This window comes from Herpailurus yagouaroundi, unplaced genomic scaffold (assembly GCF_014898765.1).
Source record: "Herpailurus yagouaroundi ecotype Mexico unplaced genomic scaffold, PumYag 186, whole genome shotgun sequence".
In the NCBI taxonomy this organism is placed as follows: domain Eukaryota; kingdom Metazoa; phylum Chordata; class Mammalia; order Carnivora; family Felidae; genus Herpailurus; species Herpailurus yagouaroundi.
This window is the reverse complement of record NW_024412417.1, coordinates 11,491,227-11,515,422: the sequence shown is the minus strand read 5'-3', so window position 1 is coordinate 11,515,422 and position 24,196 is coordinate 11,491,227. Positions and strand designations below refer to the sequence as shown.

At 38.8% G+C, this 24,196-nt stretch overlaps 2 protein-coding genes across 2 annotated transcripts in view; both read left to right on the top strand.

The window, feature by feature from the left end:
• Positions 1 to 4,766, top strand: part of RGS22 (regulator of G protein signaling 22) — a 180,795-nt gene extending 176,029 nt beyond the window's left edge. Inside the window, exon 28 of the mRNA XM_040494102.1 lies at positions 4,746 to 4,766. The gene's annotated coding sequence lies outside the window, so the exon portion shown is untranslated. The remainder of the gene's footprint in view (positions 1 to 4,745) is intronic.
• A 52-nt stretch (positions 4,767 to 4,818) lies between these two features.
• Positions 4,819 to 23,871, top strand: COX6C (cytochrome c oxidase subunit 6C). Its single transcript, XM_040494112.1, has 4 exons — positions 4,819 to 4,940; positions 5,965 to 6,091; positions 13,725 to 13,853; positions 23,746 to 23,871. Exons 2-3 carry the CDS (start codon positions 5,978 to 5,980, stop codon positions 13,836 to 13,838), a joined length of 228 nt encoding a protein of 75 aa, XP_040350046.1. The 5' UTR covers positions 4,819 to 4,940; positions 5,965 to 5,977; the 3' UTR covers positions 13,839 to 13,853; positions 23,746 to 23,871.
• Positions 23,872 to 24,196: the final 325 nt, after the last annotated feature.

The window sequence follows — 24,196 nt, the reverse complement described above, 5'->3', positions numbered from 1 at the left end:
AAATCGACACAAGTTCAAAGAGAGATCGCAATGTAGCTACTAAGCGACTCTCTTTTTCAAATGAATAAAAAAGTTTTCAAGTGTCCTATCTTAGAGTGATAATTTGTATCTTTTGGCTTTGTTGTGCCCTCTTAGAAGTTAAAATATGGTATTTCCATATTCTCTTGGTTTGCTTGTTTTTTCTTTTCTATCTAGTAAACTTTGATTTTTCCCCCTTTCTGTATTATTAATGCAGTTGAGTTTAACATGACTCTTTCAGTTAATAGCTTCATTTCATAGAGGGCTTTATCAGGTCAGAACATCTCTATGTAGAGCTTCTGTGGATGATGCCAGCTCAATTCCAGGAAAATTGTTTTTAATTACTGCTAGCTCTGAAGTAGCCAGAAAAGCACAACATCTGGCACTTAGCTGTTTCACAGACCTCATTACTATTAGTCTGAATTAATAACTTCTTAGATTTTCTAAGTGGGACCTAGGAGGATATATCTACTCAACTAAACAGAAATGGAAGGTTATGAAATTATCTACTGATTTGGGGAGTATCTTTTGTGGCTTCTTGGGACTATACTCTCAGCCATTAGGGAGAGCAACACAGAGCACAGAGTAGGTGCTCAACAAATCATCACAGACTAATGAGTGGTGTTCACTGAGGTAGATTTGTTCCTCTGGAAGCACTCTCCACAGCCCTGGTATGGGACGAATCCCACCCTAGATTCTATTCCCAGTTCTTCTATTTTTCTACCACTGTAATCCTCAGTGTCTTAATCTAAAAAACAGTCCCTGGGGCACCTGGGTGGCTCAGTCAGTTGAGTGTCTGACCCTTGATCTTGGCTCAGGTCATGATCTTGTAGTTCATGGGATCGAGCCCCACATTGGGCTCTTTATTGACAGTATGGAGCCTGCTTGGGATTCTCTCTCTGCCCCTCCCATGCATGTGCATGCACACTCTCTCTTTCAAAAGAAATAAACATTTAAAATATAAAAATAGGGGCGCCTGGGTGGCGCAGTTGGTTAAGCGTCCGACTTCAGCCAGGTCACGATCTCGTGGTCCATGAGTTCGAGCCCCGCATCAGGCTCTGGGCTGATGGCTCAGAGCCTGGAGCCTGTTTCCGATTCTGTGTCTCCCTCTCTCTCTGCCCCTCCCCCGTTCATGCTCTGTCTCTCTCTGTCCCAAAAATAAATAAAAACGTTGAAAAAAATATATAAAAATAAAAAACAAAAATCCCTGTTCATCTCATGGGATTATTGAGAGGACAAAATGGAAACACAAAAGTGAACATGTTTTGTAAACTACTGGATGCTTCATACGGCTTACAGATACAGTGAGCTCAGTCTTGGGATGGCATGAAAACATGTCCCTGATCCACATACAAACTTCAGGGAGTCCAGAGTCCCCTAGAATATAGTACCTTACCAGCCTAAGAAGCCTTGAGGAGGTGATGCCTCAGGGAAAACCCCTCCTGAGGGCCCCAAACATCCAGGGTTCCCTTGGGCTAGCAGCTGAAGGGCTCTTGAGCAGCAGATGGGTTCTATTACAAAATTTAGGGCTTCTCTAGAGGTCAAAGGTGGGCCCAAAGATGCCCCTAACATGGATAAGCCATTTTGTTCTAACTTAGGAGAAAATATGGTGATCAAGATAGCTTATTTCCAGTGTCCCCCCACCCCCTTAATGTCCCCATTTCCTCTTCACACTCTCATGGTCTCTATCACTTAACCTGTCTCAGCATTTACACACACACACACACACACACACACACACACACACCCCTAACTAAAACAGATACATTTCTTAACCTCTTCTACCAGTCAGGACAAGCTAAGTTTGTCTATAGGACCAAACAACCCCTGAATCTCAGTGGAATAACACACTACCATACCATTTATTTCTCACTCACAGAGTCTGGCCAGTGAAAAATAGTAGGAAGGTTCTGCTTATCTTAATCTTTCTCAGATCCAGCTGACATAAGTGCCATTTCAATCAATACTTCCCTTATAACAAAGTCAGGGCAAAGAGAACATGGCAGACACACGTTGTGTTGTAAAGCTTCTACCCAGAATTGACGCATGTCATTTCCACTTCTATTGCATTGGCCAAAGCGAGTCATATCCTAACTTTAAAGGCATCAGGGAAGTATAGTCCTACCATATCCCTGAGAGGAGAATAGAGATATTTTTTAGATCGTGCAATCATGACTATGCCTTTTGTGGTAGGCAGAATAATGACCCTTCCAAGTTGGGTTCTATGGCCTAATCCCTGGATCATGTTATGTTATGAAGCAAAGGGGAATGGAGTTGCGGATGAAATTGAGGTCGCTAATCAGCTGACATTAAAATAGGAGGATTATCCTTGATTATCCAAGTACACCCAATGTAATCACAAGGGAGATTATGGAAGAGGGAGGCAGAAAAGAACAGTCAGAATGGGAGATGTGACATCGAAATCAGGATCAGAGACATGCAACATAGCTGGCTTTGAAAATAGAGGAAGGGGACCATGAGCCAAGGAATGTAGGCAGCCCCTGGAAGCTGGAGAAAGCAAGGAAACAGAGTCTGCTCTAAAGTGTCCAGAAGGAATACAACCCTGCTGGCACACTGATTTTAGTCCAGTGAGACTTGTTTCAGACTAATGAACTACAGAACTGTAAGGTAACAAATTTGTGTTATTTTAAGGTAAGTTTTTCATAGTTTGTTACAGTGATAATAAGAAAGAAATATATCTCTCCTTTAGAAAATCACATTTTTTTTCTAACTATAAAAGAAAGGCATGATCAAACAGAGAATACATAAAAGTAGACAAAATATAAAAAATTATCCCCAATACAAGTTTCTGTTGTGGACTCTTTTCAATACTATTTTCTACTATCCATACATATGTATATTTTCATGCGTATGTTACACAATTAGACCACACAGCATAGTTTTGCAGTCTGCCTTTTTATTTAGCAATAGATCTTGAGCATTCTCTTATGACTAAAGTGTTTTAATTATGCTGTCCAATAATACATGTGGCTATGAGAAACTGAAATGTGGCTAGTCTGAATTGAGATGTACTATACTTGAAAAATACAATATTTCAAAAGACTTAGTATGAGAAAAGAATGTAAAAATCTCATGAATAATTTTTATATTGACTATGTGTTAAAATAATACTAATATACTGGGTTAAATATATCATTAAAGAAAAAAGGATGTCATTTTAGAGAGGAGAAAGCAGACATAGAAAGATTAAGAAATTTCCCAGCCAGGAGGTCATGAGCTGGGACTCAAATACAGGTCTGTTAGGATCCAGAACAGAACCCACATATGCCATCTTTTCTATTCACCCCTATAATTCAGGTTCTATTCATGCGTCACCTTGGATTATTGTGATTGACTATGTGCTTCTCTACCCATCCAGTGTTCCTAAACCACCAATAAACACTCCATCCAGGCTAAGCTCTGTTCCCTGAGTGTGTCTGTCTTTGCCATAGTCTTCTGAGCAATTTTGTCTCTTAGATTTCTCCACTTATCTAGGCTTCTCCATTAGACTGAATTTCAGCTCCATTTCCATTTCTTCCATGACTTCCCTGAAGCCTTCCCTGAGTATTCAATACACAGCAATCCCTGTAAATTCTGAAATTTACTGTTTTCTCTCTGGGCCAGTTGTGGGAGTGCGGATGGAAAGAAAATAGGAACAGGTTACAGCCTGGGAAAACCCTTGTAAAGATTTTTAGTGGGGTAGATGGTTGACAAGAGGTCTGAAAAGAGTGTTACTGAGGTACAAACCCACTTTGGTCCTCAATTAGCATATTTTCTATATGGCTGAAATAGAAAATAGTCTCTCTATAGAGTGTCTGTTGAGAACAAAGACTCCCTGACAAGAATGTACCTCCTTGAAGATTTGTCCTACTATATAGCAGAGCCTGGTATATAGTAAATGCTCAATCAATATATGTTTAATCTATATCATGTATATTTTGTATCCTAGTGTATCTTCCACAGTGCTTGCTAAGTTGACTTAAAGAACACTGTAAATCAAGGTTATTTTAATAGAAACCAAGCTTGACACCCCTAAGGCACAAGCACATTACCCCTACACATCACTTTCCATAAACTTCCAGTTGTCTTCCTTTAAGATATTTGTCTCTTGGGGTGCCTGGGTGGCTCAATCAATTATGTAGCCGATTTCAGCTCAGGACATGATCTCCCAGTTCCTGAATTCAAACCCTCCATCAGGCTCTCTACTCTCAGCACAGAGCCCACTTGGGATCCTCTGCCCCCTCTTTGCTCCTCCCCCATTGGGTCTCTCTCTCTCTGAAAAATAAATAAACATTAAAAAGATACATGTCTTTTACTAAAAACCCCACACAAATATTCCTTGTATCAGCTCTGTCAGGAGGGTAATTGTTTCATTGGGTCATGTCTCTGTGGAAGTGCCCTCCACTTGGGATTAATGTAAATCTGTTTATGTCTGTCTCATCAACAGGGCTCTGAGGTCCTAGAACTTGGCTATCTTATTCACCCTTTACCCAAACCAAACGATTATTCACCTGAGGACAGTTGTAATGTAAATGGCAGTTTGTGCACACGGTTCACGCACTCCATGGGCCCAGAATGATTTGTTCTGTATTTGTAAGGTACATTTTAAAATATTCACATATTAACTATCTTTGTATTCTCTAATAAATTCATACCAACTATGTATATGAGTAAGAATAAAATCTCCAATTTATTAAGAAAACCAACTCAGAAGGTCAGGTCTTTAGTCTAACGTCCCACAGGGAAGAAACGAACCATACCCTTGAACTTCAGCCGTGAGCGGCTGGAGGAGCGCTGGAGGTCTTTTGAACTTTTCCGGCTACCGTCGCTGGGTCCTCTCCGCTGCTTCTGCGCCTGCGCTCAGCTGGACCGCCGTCCATTTCTGTTTCAGGAAGGACGTTGGGTTTAAGGTTGGTGTTGAGGTGAGTGTTGTTGTCGTCTGAGCTCTCATAACTGCCGCATCCCGCTGCCTGCTCTCGCTCTGCCCTGGAATTGAGTTGCGCTTGCATCTCTGCGGTCAGGAGCTTCTAACTTCTCGCTGGCTCGACCCCTGCACGCCCCCGCCGCGGCCTCTGGAGGGTCGCGCGGGCTGACCGCCAGCGCCCCCGGGGGCCGACTGGGCTGCAGGGGTCTGGAGGAGGCAGCTGGGCTTCGAAGGCGGCCGGCCCGGACCTGGTCTCTGCTGTGGTTTTTCCTCCAGTTAGTGTGACCTTGGTTAGGTCATTTCATTTGGCCCCAGCGTTTTCACCTGTGCAAAGGGAGCGGCGGTTTCTTCCTCAGGCGGTCTTGAGGCTAAGGGGCTACGTAGGGGAAACAGCCAGCTGCGTCGGCGCGAAGTCGGTGCTCGCTGCGTGGTAACGTTGGTGATTCCACTCTCGGGAAGCTGGAAAAGGGTTGCCGTGCCTGGTGGAACGGGGAGGGGGGTGGAAGGTGGGCATCCGTCAGCCTCCCAGCGCCCCGGCCGCCTTGGCGGAAGGTCTGTGGGGCCGCGCCGCGGTCACTGGGTGGGCCCTGGAGGTCACGGCTGGGCTCCTGCCCGAGTTTAAATCTTTCACCGCGTGACCTTGGAAAAGTCTCCTTCGTGTGCCCCAGTTTTGTCGTCAGAGAAGTGGGAATTATGAGCTGATAGTTGGCACGAGAGTAAACGTTCTAAATGCGTTTGCACTTGTCAGTCTAGAGCCACTGCTTATCTTTCCTGGGGTCGAGATAATTTTGTTTGTAGTTTATACTCCCTGCTTTCTGTTGTTGGGCCGCAATGATCTGGTTTGTTTAGGGTCGTCGTTCAGCGTGCGACCTTGAAGCAGACTAAGCTTTTTAAACACCTTAGGCTTTGTGGGAGGGATCATGCCTGTGCCCCTCTTGGTATTAAAGTGCGTTATTGTAAGGATCCCTTAGATATCTTTTTATGTTCTCAGAGTTGTTTTTATTATTATTTTATCTTTGAAGGAGAATAATTACCATGACTTCCGGTGCTTTGGCGAAACCTCAGATGCGAGGCCTTCTGGCCAAGCGCCTGCGATTTCATATTGTCGGAGCGTTCGCTGTTTCCCTGGGGGTTGCAGCTTTCTATAAGGTTTGTATGTTTGATTTCTACTTTGTGCCTATGGTCCAGAAAATGTGTTTTAAATTTGAGAATGTATTTTATTTTCATAAGTAGTTCTGAGGCTTTTAAAGAAACTCCCTCTTTAATGTGCTCCCTTCCCCTTTCCTCCCCTTACCTCAGTGCGGCAGGAAAATACCTCATATTCTCTAGATAGCGTGTTCTTCAACTTTAAAGGAAGCAGTATTAGTTTTTAAGGGCTGCCAGACAAAGTACAACAAATCGGGTGGCTTAAACAAATTTATTTAGTGTTCTGGGGGTTGGAGATCCAAGATCAGTGTGACCGCAAGGTGGATTTCTTTTGAAGCCTCTCTCCTTGGCTTGTAGGTGGGTTTCTCCCTTTGTCTTCACATGGTTCTCTGTGCTACTGTGTTTTTGTTTGAATTTCCTCTTGCAAGGATGCTAGTCATATTGGATTGGGACTCACAAACCTCGTTTTAATTTACCTCTTTAAAGACCCATCTCTAAATCTGGTTACATTCTGAGGTATTAGAGGTTTAAGATTCCATCGCATGAGTTTTGGAAGACACAGTTCAGCCCATAACACAAGGATATAATTTTATTAAAGCAGAGGGATGTCAGGAAGGCAGTAGTTCTGTTTGGTAAGTAACCTTAATGGATTTGTTGCCATAGAACTGCATTTTAACGCTCTGTCTCCTGTGAATTTTAACATTATGCCCTTTGGGTTTTTCTAAATAATTTTTTTGTATTGTGGTAGAATACACAAAATGTAGCCATTTTTATGTGTACAATTCAGTGGTATTAAATACATTTATAATGTTGTATGACCATTGCTACCATTCACCTCCATAACTGTTTCATCTCGTAAAACTGAAACTGTACCCATTTGACAGTAAACCCATCCCTTCCCCACTCCCAGCCCATGGAACAGTTCTGCTTTCTGTGTCTTAATTTGACTGCTCTAGGTACCTCATGTAAATGGAATCCTACGTTATTTTGTCTTTTTGTAACTGGCTTATTTCACTTAGCATAATATCCTCAAGTTTCATTCTTGTCATAGCGTGTGTCAGAATTTCCTTTCTTTTTAAGGCCGAATAACATTCTATGGTATGTTGGTACCACAGTTTGCTTATTCATTCACCTTTGATGGACACTTGGGTTGCTTCCATGTTTTAGCTATTGTGAATAATGCTTCTGTGAACATGGGTTACAGGTATCTCTTCGAGACCCTGCTTTTAATTTTTTTCAGTATATATCCAGAAGTGGAATTGATAGGTCATTTGGTAATTCTGTGTGTAATTTTTTAAGCAACCACCATGCTGTTTTCTGTGGCACCATCTTACGTTTTACATCCTGCTAGCTTTGCTGTTATCTAACGAGTTTTTTTTCTGTGTGGAATTTTTAGGGTTTTCTACATACATCATCTGTAGACAGATGATTATGCTTCTTCCTTTCTCATTTGGATGCCTTTTATTTCTCTTTCTTGCCTAATTGTTCTGCCTAGAACTTAGAGTACTGTGTTGAATAGAAGTACAACAGTGGACATCTTATGGGTTATGTGGAGGTAATTTCATTCTGTTCCTAGATGGGGTGTTCTTTTTTTCATCATGAAAGGGTATTGACTTTGTCAAATGCGTTGTCTGCATTGAGATTATTGTGGTTTTTTTCTCTTTTATTCTTTTAATGTGTATTACATTGATTTTGTATGTTGAACCATCCATGCATTCCAGGAATACACCTCACTTGGTAATGGCGTACAGTCTTTTTAATATGCTGCTGAATTCAATTTGCTAGTATTGTGTCAAGGATTTTTGCATCAGTGTTCGTGGAGGATATTGGCCTGTAGTTTTCTGTGTTTTGTCTGCCTTTGGTATCAGTATAATGCTGGTCTCATAAAGTGAATTAGTGTTCCTCTACTTCAGTTGCTTGGAAAGATTTCAGAAGGACTGGTATTCTTTAGGTTTTTTTTTTTTTGTAGAATTGACCAGTGAAGTCATCAGGTCCAGGCTTTTCTTTGTTGGGAGATTTTTGATTACTGATTCAATATCCTTAATAGTTATAGTTCTATTCAGATTTTTTCTTTCTTTGTAATTTAGTCTTGGTAGGTTTTGTGTTTATAGGAATTTTTCCATTTCATATAGGTTATCCTGTCTGTTGGTATACAGTCGTTCATACTGTTCTCTTATTATCCTTTTTATTTCTGTAGAATCTGTAGTATTCATTTCTGATGTTACTAATTTGAATCTTCCCTCTTTTTTTCTTTGCCCATCTTGCTAAAGGATTGTGAATTTTATTTATGGTTTTGAAGAACCAGTTTTTTGGCCTCGTTGATTTTTCTTTTTTGTTTTCCTAGTCTCTGTTTTATTGATCTCTGCTCTAATCTTTATTATTTCCTTCCTTCTAGCTTTTGGTTTATTTTGTTCTTTTTTCCTAGTTCCGTAAGTTATAATGTTAGGTTGTTGATTTGAGATTTCTCTTGTTTTTTAATGTGTGTTTATAGCTAAAAATTTTCCCCCCTTAGCTCTGCTTTCACTGTATCCCATAAGTTTTGGTGTGTTGTGCTTTCATTTTCATTTGTCTCTAAATATTTTCTAATTTCATTCCTGATTTCTTCTTTGATCCATTGGTTGTTTAAATGTTTGTTGCTTAAACTTTATAGTTTTGTGAATTTTCCAGTTTTCCTTCTGTTACTGATTTTAATTTCATCCCATTGTGATCAGAGAACATGCTTTGTATATCTATCTTTTTAAATCTGTTGACACTTAATTTGTGGCCTGTTTAGTCTATCCTGGAAAATATCCCATGTGAAATTGAGAAGAATGTGTTGTCTGTTGTTGGGTGGAGTATTCTTTGTATAGGTGTTAGATCGGGTTGGTTTCATGAGTTAAGTCCTCTGTTTCCTTACTTAGGTCTGGTTTTATCTATTATTGAGATTGGGCTATTAAAGTCTTAACTGTTATTGGAGAAATATTTTTCTCTTCATTTCTGTCAGTGTTTGCTTTTTATGTTTTGCTGGTGTTACCGGGTGAGTAAATGTTTCTAATTGCTATAAGTTCTTGCCTTATTGAAACTTTTATGAATAAATAAAGTCCTTTGTCTCTTGTAATTTTTTTGATTGACGTCTACCTTGTCTGATATTAGTATAGCCACTCTCTTTGGTTACTGTTGACATAGGACATCTTTTTTCACCCTTTCCCTTTCAATCTATTTGTGTCTTTGGATCTGAAATGAGTCTGTTGTAGATAGCATATATAGTTGGGTCATTTTTTTTTACGTTTACTCATTTTTGAGAGACAGCGGGAGCAGGGGAGGGGCAGAGAGAGAGGGAGACACAGAACATGAAGCAGGCTTTAGGCTCTGACTTGTCAGCACAGAGCCCAACGTGGGGTTTGAACCCATGGTTTGTGAGATCATGGCCTGAGCTGAAGGTGGATGCTTAACTGACTGAGCCACCCATGCGCCCCTAGTTGGGTCATTTTTAATCCATTCTGCAATTTCTCTGAGAATTGTATATGTACAAGGCTTTGAATGTCCTAGTCTTTAATGTCTGGCTCTGAAAAAGAGAAAAATGAAGGGGCGGGGGGAAAGGTGCTCTATCCTTTTAGGTTCCCTAGAAATTGCTCAGGTGAAAAAGAGTCTTGCGGGGGCGGGGGGGGGGGCAACCACAGTGGCCACCTGCCTGTTGTATGCCTTCAAGAGATCCAAAGTTTCAGGAAAGTTACACTAGACACATTGTGCTAGTGCAGTTGTATAGGTTGGGAGAGATTCCTGGTGTTTCCTATGCCACCTTTTTCCCAACATACTCTATATGCTTTATATTTCTCTAAGTCTCCACATTACATTTACAACTTTTTTCTATAAAAATGTTTATGGTATTACATGTGTTTATGACCATGTGTCATAGTGGCCCATGAGAGAATTAAAGCTTTGCAACGCTTTGTACTTAATAATTTTAGTGTTTAGTTCTAGTATTTTTTAGTATATTGTGAGCCTCATTAGAGCAGGGTGCTTTTTTTGTTTACAGTGGCACCCCATTGTCAGTTGGCTGACCCACAAATAGATGCTTAAAAGTATCTGTTGAATAAGATGTAGTATCTAAAATTCAGTACAGTGGTAGATTGTATAGAGTTCCAGGTGCTTCGGAGTATACTAAGTGTATACCTCTAAATATGTGTCTTTAAAGAAGTTAGAGTCAAGTTGGGGGAGGTGAAAAAATTAGGTATGAAATGAAAAGAACATTTCATTTCCCAGAGCTGTTCTGGAGCAGCTTATATACAGTTTGGAAGAATAAAGGTGGGAGAGAAAGGACCCTGTCCTCCATGTACTCGGGATCTGTACTCTGATAGTTGATTGATGTCTTTGTTTCAGTGGGAGAGGAGGATATTGTGGGTCACACTGTGGATCATAGCTCTTTGAAAGAGAAGGTAGAATTTGTGCCTTGAAAGGGTGAATTTGAAGTGCTAAGGGGAGGGAGAACAGCTTGAGGAGAAGCACTAAGAGGTCTTTGCTTTGGGCCCCTTTGAAGAGACAAGCACAAAAAAGTAAATAAACTCTTTGCTCCATGAGATCTTTTCTACCTGGCATATAGTGGGCATGAAATAAATGTGGGAAAAGGATGGATGGATGAGTAAATGAAGTGGGGGTAAGGAGAGAAATTTGGGGGACTCATTTCTTCACTCTCAGTGTCCTAATTGTTACTATCAAACTTGAGGCCTTTGTAACTTGTGTGGATTCTTGCCGCTTTGAACCTTGGCTTCTAGAATAGATCTGTTTGGGGTGCATGGGTGGCTCAGTTGATTAAGTGTCTGACGCTTGGTTTCGGCTCAGGTCATGATCTCAGTTTGAGCCCCATGTCGGGCTCCACACTGTTAGTGCTTGGAATTCTCTCCCTCTCTCTCACCCTCAACTGCTTGCATTGCTTGCTGTCTCTCAAAATAAGTAAATAAACTTAAAGAAAAAAAAACCCAGAATAGATCTGTTGTGTCATTGGGTTCCTGAATGCCCAGTGTGCAGTGGCTTTCAAATTTTTGCTCTGTAGTAAATATATTAACTACTGGCTGCAATCTTCTAAATTGGTTTCATTGCTTACTAATGGATCAAGGATGATTTGCTGAAACTTAGTTTTGATTTTAAGATACTTTCTGATTAGTCCTTTCTGCCTTTTCATCCTCTTTCCAGCAGTCCTACTACACCCTGTTCTCCAGCCCTTTGTAAGTAGTTGCTGTTACCCAATTCTGCTTTCTCCCATGAGTTTGTATACAACAGTAATGTCTTCATCTCACCGCGTGGCAAATTCCAGTTTATCCTCAAGATTCTCAAATGTTCCTTTATAGAATTGCAGCCTATTCCTCCAGATGCGTTGGTTGTGCTTTGCTAGGTTCTCAGTCACTTGGTACCAGACTTTTTTACAGTATTGGGCACATTGTATTTTTTAAAAAAAATTTTTTTAATGTTTATTTATTTTTGACAGAGAGAGAGACGTAGCATGAACAGGGGAGGGGCAGAGAGAGAGGGAGACACAGAATCTGAGGCAATCTCCAGGCTCCGAGCTATCAGCACAGAGCCTGACGTGGGGCTTGAACTCACAGACCACCAGATCATGACCTGAGCCAAAGTCAGACGCTCAACCGACTGAGCCACCCAGGTGCCCCTGGGCACATTGTATTTTAAATAGTACTTGCTTTAGGTTGTGTCTCTTCTACTAAATTAAGAGCTGGGACCATGGCAGACCCATGGTCCATCTATTCTGAATGAAAAGTTTTAAAGTTTGCTTGGTAGATTAGTCAATGTTTGTGTACAGTTAGTGTTTGACTGGATGGAAAGTTCCCAAAGCACTGAGGAATCCAAATTCCTTTTAAAGAATTAAGGCAAAGGCAGGTGTAAACTTGATTCTCTTGGTAGATGCTCGCTTCCTTCATTTCCCCTGTCCAGTTAGTGTAGATTGCTTTGTTGATTTGGCCTTCATTCCTAGTTTGACTTATACTCACAATTTTAATCAGCTTTTATGCTTTTTACATGAAGTTGCCCACCAGTAAATCATTTTTGGTTAAGTTAATCTGCTAAGCCAAAATTCATGAATATGGGTTAGATTTTGAGACAAGACTTATCCTGAAGGGATTTTCCCCTGTAGGTAGAGCAATTACTGTTATATAAATTAGGCTTGTTCTAAATTTTCAGGTATTAGCTTGTTTTGTGTAAGGCCTCAGATATAGATTTTATGGCTTTCAAGTAACTCATGGTGTAGTGGATTTAAATTAATAGTTTTTTTTTTTGACTACCAGATTTTTGACCTAAAAAGAGTCTAGTTCAAGTGTAACAAAACAAAACAATTTAGGTAGAGCTGTAACACCCATTTGCTGTTATTTTTTGGGTTCACTGAGCCTTTTACTTTATTTTTGTCTGCCTTAGTGTACAATGTTTTTATTTTTATTTATACATTAAAAAATTTTTTTTTTAATGTTTATTTTTGAGAGAGAAAGACAGAGTGTGAGCAGGGGAGGGGTAGAGAGAGAGGGAGACACAGAATCTGAAAGAGGCTCCAGGCTCTGAGGTGTCAGCACAGAGCCTGATGCGGGACTTGAACTCACCAGCCATGCCATCACGACCTGAGCCAAAGTTGGACGCTCAACCACCTGAGCCACCCATGTGCCCCTAGCGTACCATGTTTTTAAAAGGAAAAATATTTTTCTTGTTCTAACAAGAAATGCTCAGTTATCTTCTGGGTAATGGGCTGGCATTCAGAGGGTTGCATTGGGGCTCCTGCCTCTTGGTCTCCCTGGAAGAAAGTGGTTGGGAATTTAGATAGGAGGTGAGGCAGTCAAACTTGTCAAGTAAAGGGCTCTTACCATATTCATACCAAGTGTCATGATTCTGTGTATGTCTGCAATACCTTAATGGATGTAGTTTGGCACTTGATGAATTTTTACTGTTTTTTTTAATGCAGGATGGGATTTGATTTTGTATTATATAACCCATGCATTGAAATCCACTAGGTAGTGTTTTGTGGAAAATAAAACCTTTGCCAAATGAAAGACCTGGGTTTGAATCCTGGCTGACCCTTCTACCAACTAGTGCTTCTTCCTAGACTTTAATCAGGTTACTTAAATTCTGAGTTCCAATACCTCATCTGTAAAACAGTTCAATATCTATTCTAAGGGCTTAAATGATGTTGAAGTGTAAATTACCTGGAACTGTTCTTACCAGATAGAAAGCTTCTTGTGCCTTTTAGAGGCAGGTGGGTACTGAATTGATCTGACTCCTTTGAAATTAATGTAATTTAAATTGAACCAGAATATTTTAGCATGTGTCAGCTGTGGGGATATTTGGGTTTTGCTGGAGGGAAGGCAGCTGTCTTCTCCCTAAAACCTTTTAGCTTTCTGGGTATCTTCATTTGGCTCTTACCAGTGTGCACACTCACACCCAACAAAAGGAGTAATCTGTCCCCAAGCAAGGAAGGCCCCTCTTGCTGAGTAGTTTCCATGAGGCTCTTCCTTTCCATCTGTGTCAGTGCTTCCAACCTTTGTCTTAGGAAATACAGAGTTCAAGTTAAAGGTGAACGAACACAAACGTTATGATTTGTGTTGTCTTTGGATATTGTTTCTAATGATTTAAAAAATAAGCCCTAATGGGATATGTTACTTTTTAGTTTGCTGTGGCCGAACCAAGAAAGAAGGCGTATGCAGATTTCTACAGAAATTATGATTCCATGAAAGATTTTGAGGAGATGAAGAAGGCTGGTATCTTTCAGAGTGCAAAGTGATTTTGGAATGTAAAGGTAATATAGCTGTTTGAAGTTACTGTTTAAAATTTTTTAAAAATTGTGGTAAAATACAGATTGTTAAGTACCTTCACATTGTTGTACAACCAATCTCCAGAACTCTTCATCTTGCACAATTACCCATTGAACTACTCTCCATTCCCCCCATTCCCTGGCAACCACCACTCTACTTACTGTCTCTGAATTTGACTACTCTAGGTACTTTATTTAAGTGGAAACATACAGTATTTGTCTTTTTGTGATTGGCTTATTTTACTTAATATAATGCCCTCAAAATTCATCTGTTTTGGTATGTGTCGGAATTTCTTTCCTCTTTAAGGCTAAATAACATCCCATGGTATGTATATACCACATTTTGCTTTTTCATTCACCTTTGGTGGACATTTGGATTGCTTCCACCTTCTGATGATTGTAAACAATGTTGCTGTGATGTATGTAAATATCCCTTTAAATTCCCTCTTTTTGATACTTTGGAGTAGGTACCCAGAAGTAGAATTGTTGGATCATATAGTAGTTCTATCTTTATTGTAAGGAACCACTATACCGTTTAATATGGCAGCTGCACCATTTTATACTCAGTCGACACTGCAGGAGGGTTTCAGTTTCACTACATACCTTGCCAGTACTTGTTTTCTGTTCCCCGCCGCCCCCCCCCCCCCCAGTAGCCATCCTAATGGATGTGAGGTGGTACTGGATTTTGATTTTCATGTTTATTTCCCTAATGGTTAATGATGTTGAGCATCTTTTCTCATGCTTGTTGACCATTTGTATGTCCTCTTTGTAGAAACGGCTAATCAGGTTCTTCCCCCATTTTAATCAGATTGGGGTTTATTGTTGAGTTGTAGTTCTTCAAACTCTTGTCAGATACATGATTTGAAAGTATTTTCTCCCATTCTAAAGATTGCTTTTCACTTTGTTGATTGTGTTGTTTCCACAGACATTTAAGATTTTGATGGGGTCTAATTTATGTAATTTTTATTTTTGTTGCCTGTGCTTTTGGTGTCCTATCCAAGAAATCTGCCAAATCCAATGTCATGAAGCTTCTGTTATGTTTTCTTTTTTTATTTAAAAAAATTTTTTTTTTTTTTTTTTTTTTTTTTTACTGTTTATTCATTTTTGAGAGACAGAGTGCAAGTAGGGTGGGGCAGAGAGAGAGGGAGACAGAATCCAAAGCAGGCTCCAGGCTCTGAGCTGTCAGGACAGAGCCCAGTGCAGGGCTTGAACCCATGAACTGCAAGATCAGGACCTGAACCAAAGTCGGACACTTAACCGACTGAGCCACGCAGGTGCCCCTGTCATGTTTTCTTATAAGTTCCAGTGTCTTGAAGCTTCTCTGATGTTTTCTTACAGGTTTTATAGTTTTAGCTTTTACCTTTAGGTCTTTGATTCATTTGAGTTAATTTTGAGATAAGAGATTCAAAAAGGGTCTAACTTCTTTATTTTTTGTGACTGTCCAGTTTCCCAATAGTGTTTGTTGAGAAGACGGTCCTTTCCCAAGTGGATAGTCTTGGTACCTTTGTTGGTAATTTTTGGACTGTATATGTCAGGGTTTATTTTAGGCTCTGTTCTGTTGCATTGGTTTATATTTTCGTTAGTACCACACTATTTTAATTACTGTAGTTTTATAGTAAGTTTTGAAATTAGAGATTGTTTTTTGGTTATTCAGGGTCCCTTTATAGTCTCTCTGAATTTTAGGGTGGGTTTTTCTACTTCTGCAAAAATGTTGTTGAGGTAGGGATTGCATTACATATGTAGCTCACTTTGGACATCTTAGCAATTATAAGTATTCCACTTCATGAACATGAGATGCCTTTCCACTTATTTGTATCTGTAATTTTTTTTCAGCAGTGTTTTGTAGTTTCAGTGTATAGGTCTTTTGCATTTTTGGTTAAGTATTCCTGTGTATTTTATTTTTTTGGATGCTTTTGTAATTGGAATTGTTTTCTTAATGTTTTTATGATTATTCATTGTTAGTAGATAGAAACACAACTGACTGTTGTGTGTTGATTTTGTATCCTGCAACTTTGCTCAGTTAGTTTATTCTAAGTATCTCTTTCTTTTTCTTTTTTTTTTTTTTTCCCTGTGGAATCTTTAGGGTTTTCTACATATAAGACCAGGTCATCTGCAAACAGATAGTTTTACTTTTTCCTTATCAATTTGGATGTCTTCTTTCTTTTCTCTTGCTTACTTGGTTTGGCTAGCCCTTCCAGTTTTTTACTGAATAGAAGTGGTAAGAATAGGCATCCTTATCTTTTTCTTGATCTTAGAGAAAAAGCTTTCAGGCTTTGACCAGCTAAGTATGATATTAGCTGTGGCCTTTCCATATATGGCTTTTATTATGTTGTGGTAGTTTGTATTTGTTCCTGATTTATTATTTGTTTCCCTGTACTGTTAATTTTCATTTGCATGACTTGTTTTGTAAGTGGAAGTATGTACCTCTTAAAACCTTTCACTTGTTTTACCCATCTCCCTATTACCCTCCCCCCTTACATCTGCTTCTGTGTGTTTGTTTCCTGACTTGCTTCCCTTAGCATAATATCCTGTAGATTCATTCATGTTGCTGCAGTTGGCAAGATCTCATTCTGTTTTATGGCTGAGTAAGAAGTGTGTGTGTGTGTGTGTGTGTGTGTGTGTGTGTGTGTACACCCAGTAGTGGAATTACTGGATCATATGGTAATTCAATTTTTAACTTTTTGAAAAATCTCTGTACTATTTTCCACAGTGGTTGCACCAATTTACATTCCCACCAACAGTGTACCAGAGTTTTCTTTTCTCCACATCCTTGCTAACACTTGTTATCCCCTGGTTTTTTGATACTAGCATTCTGACTGGTGTGAAATGATATCTCATTGTGGTTTTGTTTTGCATTTCCCTAATGATTAGTGATACTGAACATCTTTTCACTTATCTGTTGGCCTTGTATGTCTTTGGAAAAAATGTTCAGGTCTTCTGTCTATTTTTAATTGGATTATTTGGGGGTTTTTTGGTGTTGAATTGTACACGTTTTTTATATGCTTTGGATATTAACCCCTTATCAGATACTTAGTGTACAGATATCTTCTTCCATTCAGTAGGTTGCCTTTTCATTTTGTTGATTCTTTCTTTTGCTGTGCAAAAGCTTTGTATTTTGGTATAGTCCAAATAGTTTATTTTCGGTTTTGTTTCCCTTCTCTGAGGAGACATGTCCATGAATATGTTGCTAAGGCTGACATCCAAGAGATTACTTTCTAATGCTTTCTTCTAGGAATTTTATGGTTTCAGGTCTCACATTTAGGTCTTTAATCCATTTTGAATTTATTTTTGTGTATGGTATAAGAAAGTGGTCCAGTTTTCCCAGCACCATTTATTGAAGAGATTGTGTTTTCCCCCATATGTTCTTGCCTCCTTTGTCATGTAGATTAATTGACCATATAAGTGTGGATTTATTTCTGGGCTCTACTCTGTTCCATTGATCTGTGTGTCAGTTTTTGTGCCAGTACTATACTGTTTTGATTACTGTTGCTGTGTAAGATATTTTGAAATTTGGAATTGGTAACTCTAGCTTTGTTCTTTCTCAAGATTGCTTTGGTTATTCAGGGTCTTTGTGGTTCCACATACATTTTACGATTATTTGCTCTAGTTCTGTGAAAAATGCTCTTGGAATTTTGATAGAGATTACATTGAATCTCTAGACTGCTTTGGGCAGTATGGACATTTTAACAATGTTTATTAAGTCTTGAATCCATTAGTATGGTATATCTTTCCATTCAATTTCTTTCATCAGTGTCTTAGTTTTTAGAGTGTAGGTCTTTCACCTCCTTGGTTAGATTTATTACTAGGTATTTTGTTGAGTGTATTTATCATGAAAAGGTATCAGATTTTTCAGTTGAGTTTTCTCCATTCAGATGATGTGTGGTTTTTGTTTACTTCTGTGGTATATTACATTGATTGTAGTGTGTTGAATCATCAAGAATAAATTCCACTTCCTCATGTTGTAAAATCCTTCTAATGAGTTGTTGAATTCTGTTTGCTAGTATTTTGTTAATGGTTTTGCATCTATATTCATCAGGGATATTCTGTAGTTTTCTTGTATTATATATTTGTCTGGCTTTGGTGTTGGGGTAATGCTGGCCTTCTAGAATGTTTTATATTTAATGAAATTATCAATCATGTTTTCACAAGAGGAAACATAGGAAATGGTTAGGAAAACATAGTAGGGGGCAGTCTCCCCACCCAGAAATGTTTAAGATGTTAAAACAACAACCTCCTCCTCCTCCTCCTCCTCCTCCTCCTCCTCCTCATCTTCTTTTGGGAAGGAGCTTGAGGAGGATTGGTGTAAATTCTTTAAGGGTTTGATAGAATTCACCTGTGAAGCCATCTGATTCTGGATTTTTCTTTATTAGAAGGTCCTTACTAGTTATAGGTCTGTTTAATATTATCTGTTTCTTCCCGATTTATATTTTAGGAATTAATCTGTTTCATGTAAGTTGTCTAATTTGTCAACGGAGTTGTTTATAGCATTGTTTTACAATCCTTTTTATTTCTGTGAAATCAGTTGTAATGTTCCCTTTCATTTCTGTTTTTAGTTATCTGGGTCTTCTCCCTTTTTTTTTTTTTTCTTAGCCTAAAGGTTTGCCAGTATTGTTGATCTTTGCAAATAACTGGCTTTTGATTTTGTTGATTTATCTATATTATTGTAATTTTTACTATTTCCTTTCTAGCCTTGAGTTTAGTTTTTCTAGGTTTTTAAGGTGTTAAACTTAGGTCGTTGATTTGAAATCTTTCAAGATTTTCCTTCTGATCTCTTTGACCCATTGGTTGTTAAAAAGAACACGTTTAGGGGTGCGTGGGTGGCTCAGTCGGTTGAGCGTCCGACTTCAGCTTATGTCTGACTTCGGCTCAGGTCATGATCTCACAGTTCATGAGTTCGAGCCCCGCGTTGGGCTCTGTGCTGACAGCTTAGAGCCTGGAGCCTGCTTCCGATTCTGTGTCTCCCTCTCTCCCTGCCCCTAATCCACTTGCCCTCTGTCTCTCTCAAAAATAAATAAACATTGAAAAAAAAATTAAAAAAAGAACATGTTTAATTTCAGCATTTTTGTGGGGTTTTTTTATTTTCCTTCTTGAATTCATTTCTAGTTTCAGTCCATTGTGATCAGAAAAGACAGTTTGTATAATTTCAGCCTTTTAAATCTATTAAGTCTTGTTTTGTGGTTTAACATATGGTCTATCCTGGACAGTGTCTGCATTTGAGAAAATTATGTTTTGTGGTGGTGTTAGGTAGCATGTTCTGTTCTGTACCTGTCAGGTCCACCTGGTGTGTAGTGTTGTTCAAGTCCTCTTGTCTTAATAATCTTGTGTCTAGTTCTTTAACCATTACAGTAGTTCCCATTTATCCATGGTTTTACTTTCGGCCATTTCAGTTACCTGTGGTTAACTGTGGTCCTTTAGATGATCCTGCTCCTGAAATATTGTCAGAAGGTCAGGAGTAGCTTAATGCTACGCCACAGTTCCTATGTCATTCATCTCCCTTTACCTCATCTGGTAGGTGTTTTATCATCTTACATCACAAGAAGGATGAGTATGGTACAGTAAGATATTTTGAGAGAGACCACAGTTAAATAAATTTTTTTACAGTCTACTGTTAACAATTAGGAAAATCCTATTTTAGTCTCTTACTGTGCTTAATTTATAATTTAAACTGTCATAGGGATGTATATCTAGGAAAAAGCATAGTATGTACAGGTTTCAGTACTATCCATGTTTTCAGGCATCCACTGCAGGTTTTAGAATGTAGCCAGTGGAGGTCTTGGAATGTGTCCCCAGTGGATAAGGGGCGGGGACTACTGTACTGAAAGTGGGATATTACATTACTATGGAGCTGTTTCTCCCATCAACCTGTTAGTGTTTTGCTTTATATATTTGAAAGGTCTGGTGTTTGGTGCATATGTAATTGTTCTGTCTTCTTGGTAAATTGACCCTTCTTTATATAATGTTTTTGTCCCTTGTAACTTTTGACTTAAAGTTTTGTGTGATGATAGTACAGCCACTCTTGTTCTCTTGATTATTATTTTGTATGGAATATCTTTTTGTATCCCTTCACTTTAGAACTGTGTGGTGTCCTTAGATTTAAAGTAAATCTCCTGTAGACAACATATGATTGGATCCTGTTTTTTATTTATTCTGCCACTCTGTGTCATTTGGGAAGTTTAAACCATTTATATTTAGGATGATTACCGATAGGGAAAGACTTTTGTCATTTTATTGTTTCTGTAGAACAGCTTTTTTGTCCTTCCTTTCCTCTCAATGCTTTTGCATTGTTTGTTTTTTTTTTTTTCTTTGTAGTGACATGTTTTGATTCCCTTTTCGTTTTCCTTTTGTGTAAATTCTATAGATATTTTCTTTGTGGTTACCTTTGGTATTTTCTAGGACATGCTAAAATTACAGTAATCTGGGGCACCTGAGTGGCTCAGTCAGCTAAGATTCAGGTTATTGATTTTGGCTCAGGTCATCATCTTACAGTTCATGGGTTTGAGCCTTGTGTTGGGTTCTGTGCGGGCAGTGTGGAGCCTGCTTGGGATTTTCTCTCTTCTTCCCTCTCTGCCACTCCCTTGCTCATGCATGCTTTTGGTCTTTTTCTCAAAATAAATAAATAAATTTTTTTTTTTAATGTTTATTTTTGAGAGCGAGAGACCGAGACAGAGTGCAAGTGGGAGGGGGAAGAGCGACAGAAGCAGGCTCCATCCAGGCTCTAAGCTGTCAGCACAGAGCCTGATGCGGGGCTCGAACCCACCCACACCCATGAGATCATGACCCGAGTCAAAGTCGGACGCTTAACTGAATGAGCCACTCAGGCACCCCAGTAAATATATTTGAAAAAAAAATGACAACAATCTACTTCAGACTGATATTTTCAATCGCAAATAAAAATTTTACTCTTTAACAACTCTCCTCCCCCACTTTATTAGTCACAAATTATATATAGCATACTCATTAACATAGATTTATAGTTTTTTAATGCTTTTTGTTTTTTAAATCCTACAAACTTAAGAGTTCTGAAACTATTACAGTGATGCTGGTTTATATTTGTCTATATATTTACCTTTACCAGAGAACTTTATATTTTCACATGGCTTCAAGTTACTCTTTAGTATGCTTTTGTTTCAACTTGGAGAACTCCCATTGCAAGTCTAGTGAGGAACTCCGGATACTTTAGCTTTTTTATCGAGGAGTGTCTTAATTTCATCCTCATTTTTGAAGGACAGTTTTGCTAGATACTGTTTTTTGGTTGACTTTTTTGTGAGCACTTTAAATATATCATCTGACAACCTTCTGACCTGCAAGGTTTCTGCTGAAAAATCCACTGATAATCTTACAGAGGTGATGTAGGTGATGAATCGATTTTCTCTTGCTGCTTTTAAGATCCATTGTCTTTGGATTTGAGAGCGTGATTATAGTGTCTTGATGTGGGCTTCTTTGAGTTTATCCTATTTCCAAGTAACTTCTTGTGTTTGTATATTCATTTCTTGCCTCAAATTTGGGAAGTTTTTGGCCATTATTTCTATAAATAAGCCTTTTGCTCTTTGCTTTTCTGGGAGTTCCATAATGCATATATTGATGTTTGTGATGCTGTCCCACAGGTCCCGTAAGCTTTGTTGTTCATTTTCTTTCCTTTGTGCTCCTCCCAGACTCAATAATTCAAATGAACTTTCTTCAAGTTTGCTGATTCTTTTGTCTGAGTCTGCTGTTAAACCCCTTAGAGATTTTTTTCAGTTCAGTTACTGTGTTTTTGTGGACCATAATTTTGATTTTTTTGAACAATTTTTCTGTTGATATTTTGTTTGTATATCATTTTCCTGATTTCATTTAGTTGTCCAAGTTCTCCTTTAGCTCATTGAGCAGTATTTAAGACTGTTGTTTTAAAGTCTTTTTAGTTAGAGGCTTGTATTTCTTTAGTGTCAGTTTTTGAAAATTTATTTGGTCTTTTGAATAGACCATATTTCCCTTTCTTTGTATGTCTTTTGTTGATATTAGGTTTTTTGAATAATAGCCACTCCCTCCCCATCTTTGTGGATTACCTCCATGCAGGGGAAGATCTTCACTAAACAACCCGGCATAAAGGCTCAGGGTTGTCTCACTTTTTCTGGAGATACATCTTTCTTGAGTGTGTGTGTGTACGCATGCATTTTTGTTCCAGTTCTTGTATATACTCAGTTGCTTTTTAAGTGTTAATTTCTCTAAGAATCTCATCCTGTTTCCTGTATAGAGCGTTAGCTGTTCTGTTTTATTCTTCTGCCCATAGTCTCTTGCCCATAGGTGCCTGTGAGCTTGAATGTCCTCTGTAGCTTTTGTGTCCTGGGACCCACCGCAACTTTCAGCAGCTTGCAGTCTGATATCTCAAGTATCCCACACAGTTCTGGTGTTCTGAGATAGGCAAGTTAGAGAAAAGTCCCTTGGGAAGCTCTCAAACAAGTCAGAATGTTGTAAGCGATTTTTATTCTTTATCATCTGTCCTGAGGGAAGAGCCAGGAATTGTCAGTTTCCTCCGGAGCACATTGTGCTGCACCAAGGATGGGGTGGGGCAAGAGCAAGGAAAAGAAGTCCGTGATATTTCCTGCTGTTCTGTGTGTTTTTCTTGTTTTATTAGTGTTGGTTGCTGTAGCTAATTTTTAAGTTTATTTTGTGAGAGAGAGAGAGTGGGGGAAGGGCAGAGAGAGAGGAGAGAATTCAGTGTAGAGCCCTTCACAGGGCTTGATTTCACAAACTGTGAGATCATGTCCTGAGCTGAAATCAAGAGTCTGACGCTTACTCAGCTGAGCGAACCAGGCACCCCTGTAGTTATTTATCTTAAAGGAACTATCTGAAATCAGTTGGATGTATGTATGAAGTATCTACCATATAACTTACGATAGAAAAAATAAGAAGAACTTTATTTCTAAAGGTTGGAAAATTGATAAGGAATTATGATTTTTCTCATACTATGGACTATATTGTGTCCATTAGAAATGCTATTCACAAAGTAACATGAGATTACTATATAATAGAAAATATTTTATATAAAGGGTATGCTTTTTTTTTTTTTTTTTTTTTTTAAGTTTGAGACACAGTGTGAGTGGGAGAGGGGCAGAGAGAGATGGGGAGAAAGAGAATCACAAGCAGGCTCCACAGTGTCCGCGCACAGCCTGATGCAGGGCTGAAACTCACCAACTGTGAGATCATGACCTGAGCTGAAACCAAGAGTTGGATGCTTAACTGTGCCATCAGGTGCTCCAAGGGTGTTTTATGTTTAGTAAAAATTACACAGGGAAGAAAAAAGACTGAAGGTAAAAATAAAAAGATCAAGAAAATATTAATGGTTCTGTATTGCATCTTAAGTGCTGGTTTTCTTATAATTTTGACATTTTCACAGTTACCACAGTGCGTATGCATTTCATAATCAGATGTTAACAGGCTAATTTTTAAATACTTGTTAGTTTAACCTTTTTTTTTTTTTTTTTTTTTTTTTTTAATGAGAAGCTGATTGTGTTTAAAAACCAGTAAGAAAAAAAGATTTGGAGACAAAGATAGAAATACTCTTTAGAACAGACTGGCTGCTGCTTTTCAGAACAGTATGTGGATGTGAGAAGGGAATGGAGGAGAGTGGACTTGAGAGGGAGGAAAAAGGCAGAATTTGGTGAATGGAAAGAAGTCAGAGTAAGGTGTCATATACCCAAAACTGGTTAGGATGGTCAGGGACCTTGGCAGAGAGTGAACCTGGAGCCCAGGCTGCCTGAAATGGTTTTCTCCTGGGCAAAAGGTGAGTGAGCCAAGTGTAGGCTCCAGTAGCAGGAGTAGACCTTATGTGACCTTAAGGGTGGTGAGGTGTTAGCAGAGAATGCTTGTCATTAACTAAGCCACTGTGTTTTTTCCACAGAATTTCTTTGGGTTGAGTTCCATGGAAGTTTGTCACTGACCTGTGTTCCAGAAGTATGAAACATGAATATTGGGTCATGGAATAGTTTGTCTTGATAAATAAACTAACAGATACTGTGGACAGTAAGTCTTTGCTCATTTAGTCTTATTGATACTTCAGTGTGCTTGCATCAGAATTAAGAGATTTTAACTGTGTGTATTTATGAACCTTAGGAAGATAACTTGATTTCAAGATTTCTTAACGGTTTCATTGTTTTAGGATATTTTTTTATTGCTTTGAGGTTAATTTCACTGAAATACTGCTAGGTGCCTTTCTTGGTCCTGCGTCATGAATTAAGGAGGTCTATAGGAGTCTACAAAGCTACTGTTCTTTGTGCTCTTAGAAGGGACAGAGAACGGTTTTTGTAAGATATGTCCTTGGGCTTCATTGTCACTGTTTGGTAGCCCTGCTG

Bases quoted from the DNA above. Each gene is read 5' to 3' on its own strand.
- COX6C (XM_040494112.1), top strand. From the start codon at position 5,978: ATGACTTCCGGTGCTTTGGCGAAACCTCAGATGCGAGGCCTTCTGGCC. The intron at 6,092-13,724 runs GTTTGTATGTTT...GTTACTTTTTAG, and splicing joins GGGTTGCAGCTTTCTATAAG to TTTGCTGTGGCCGAACCAAG.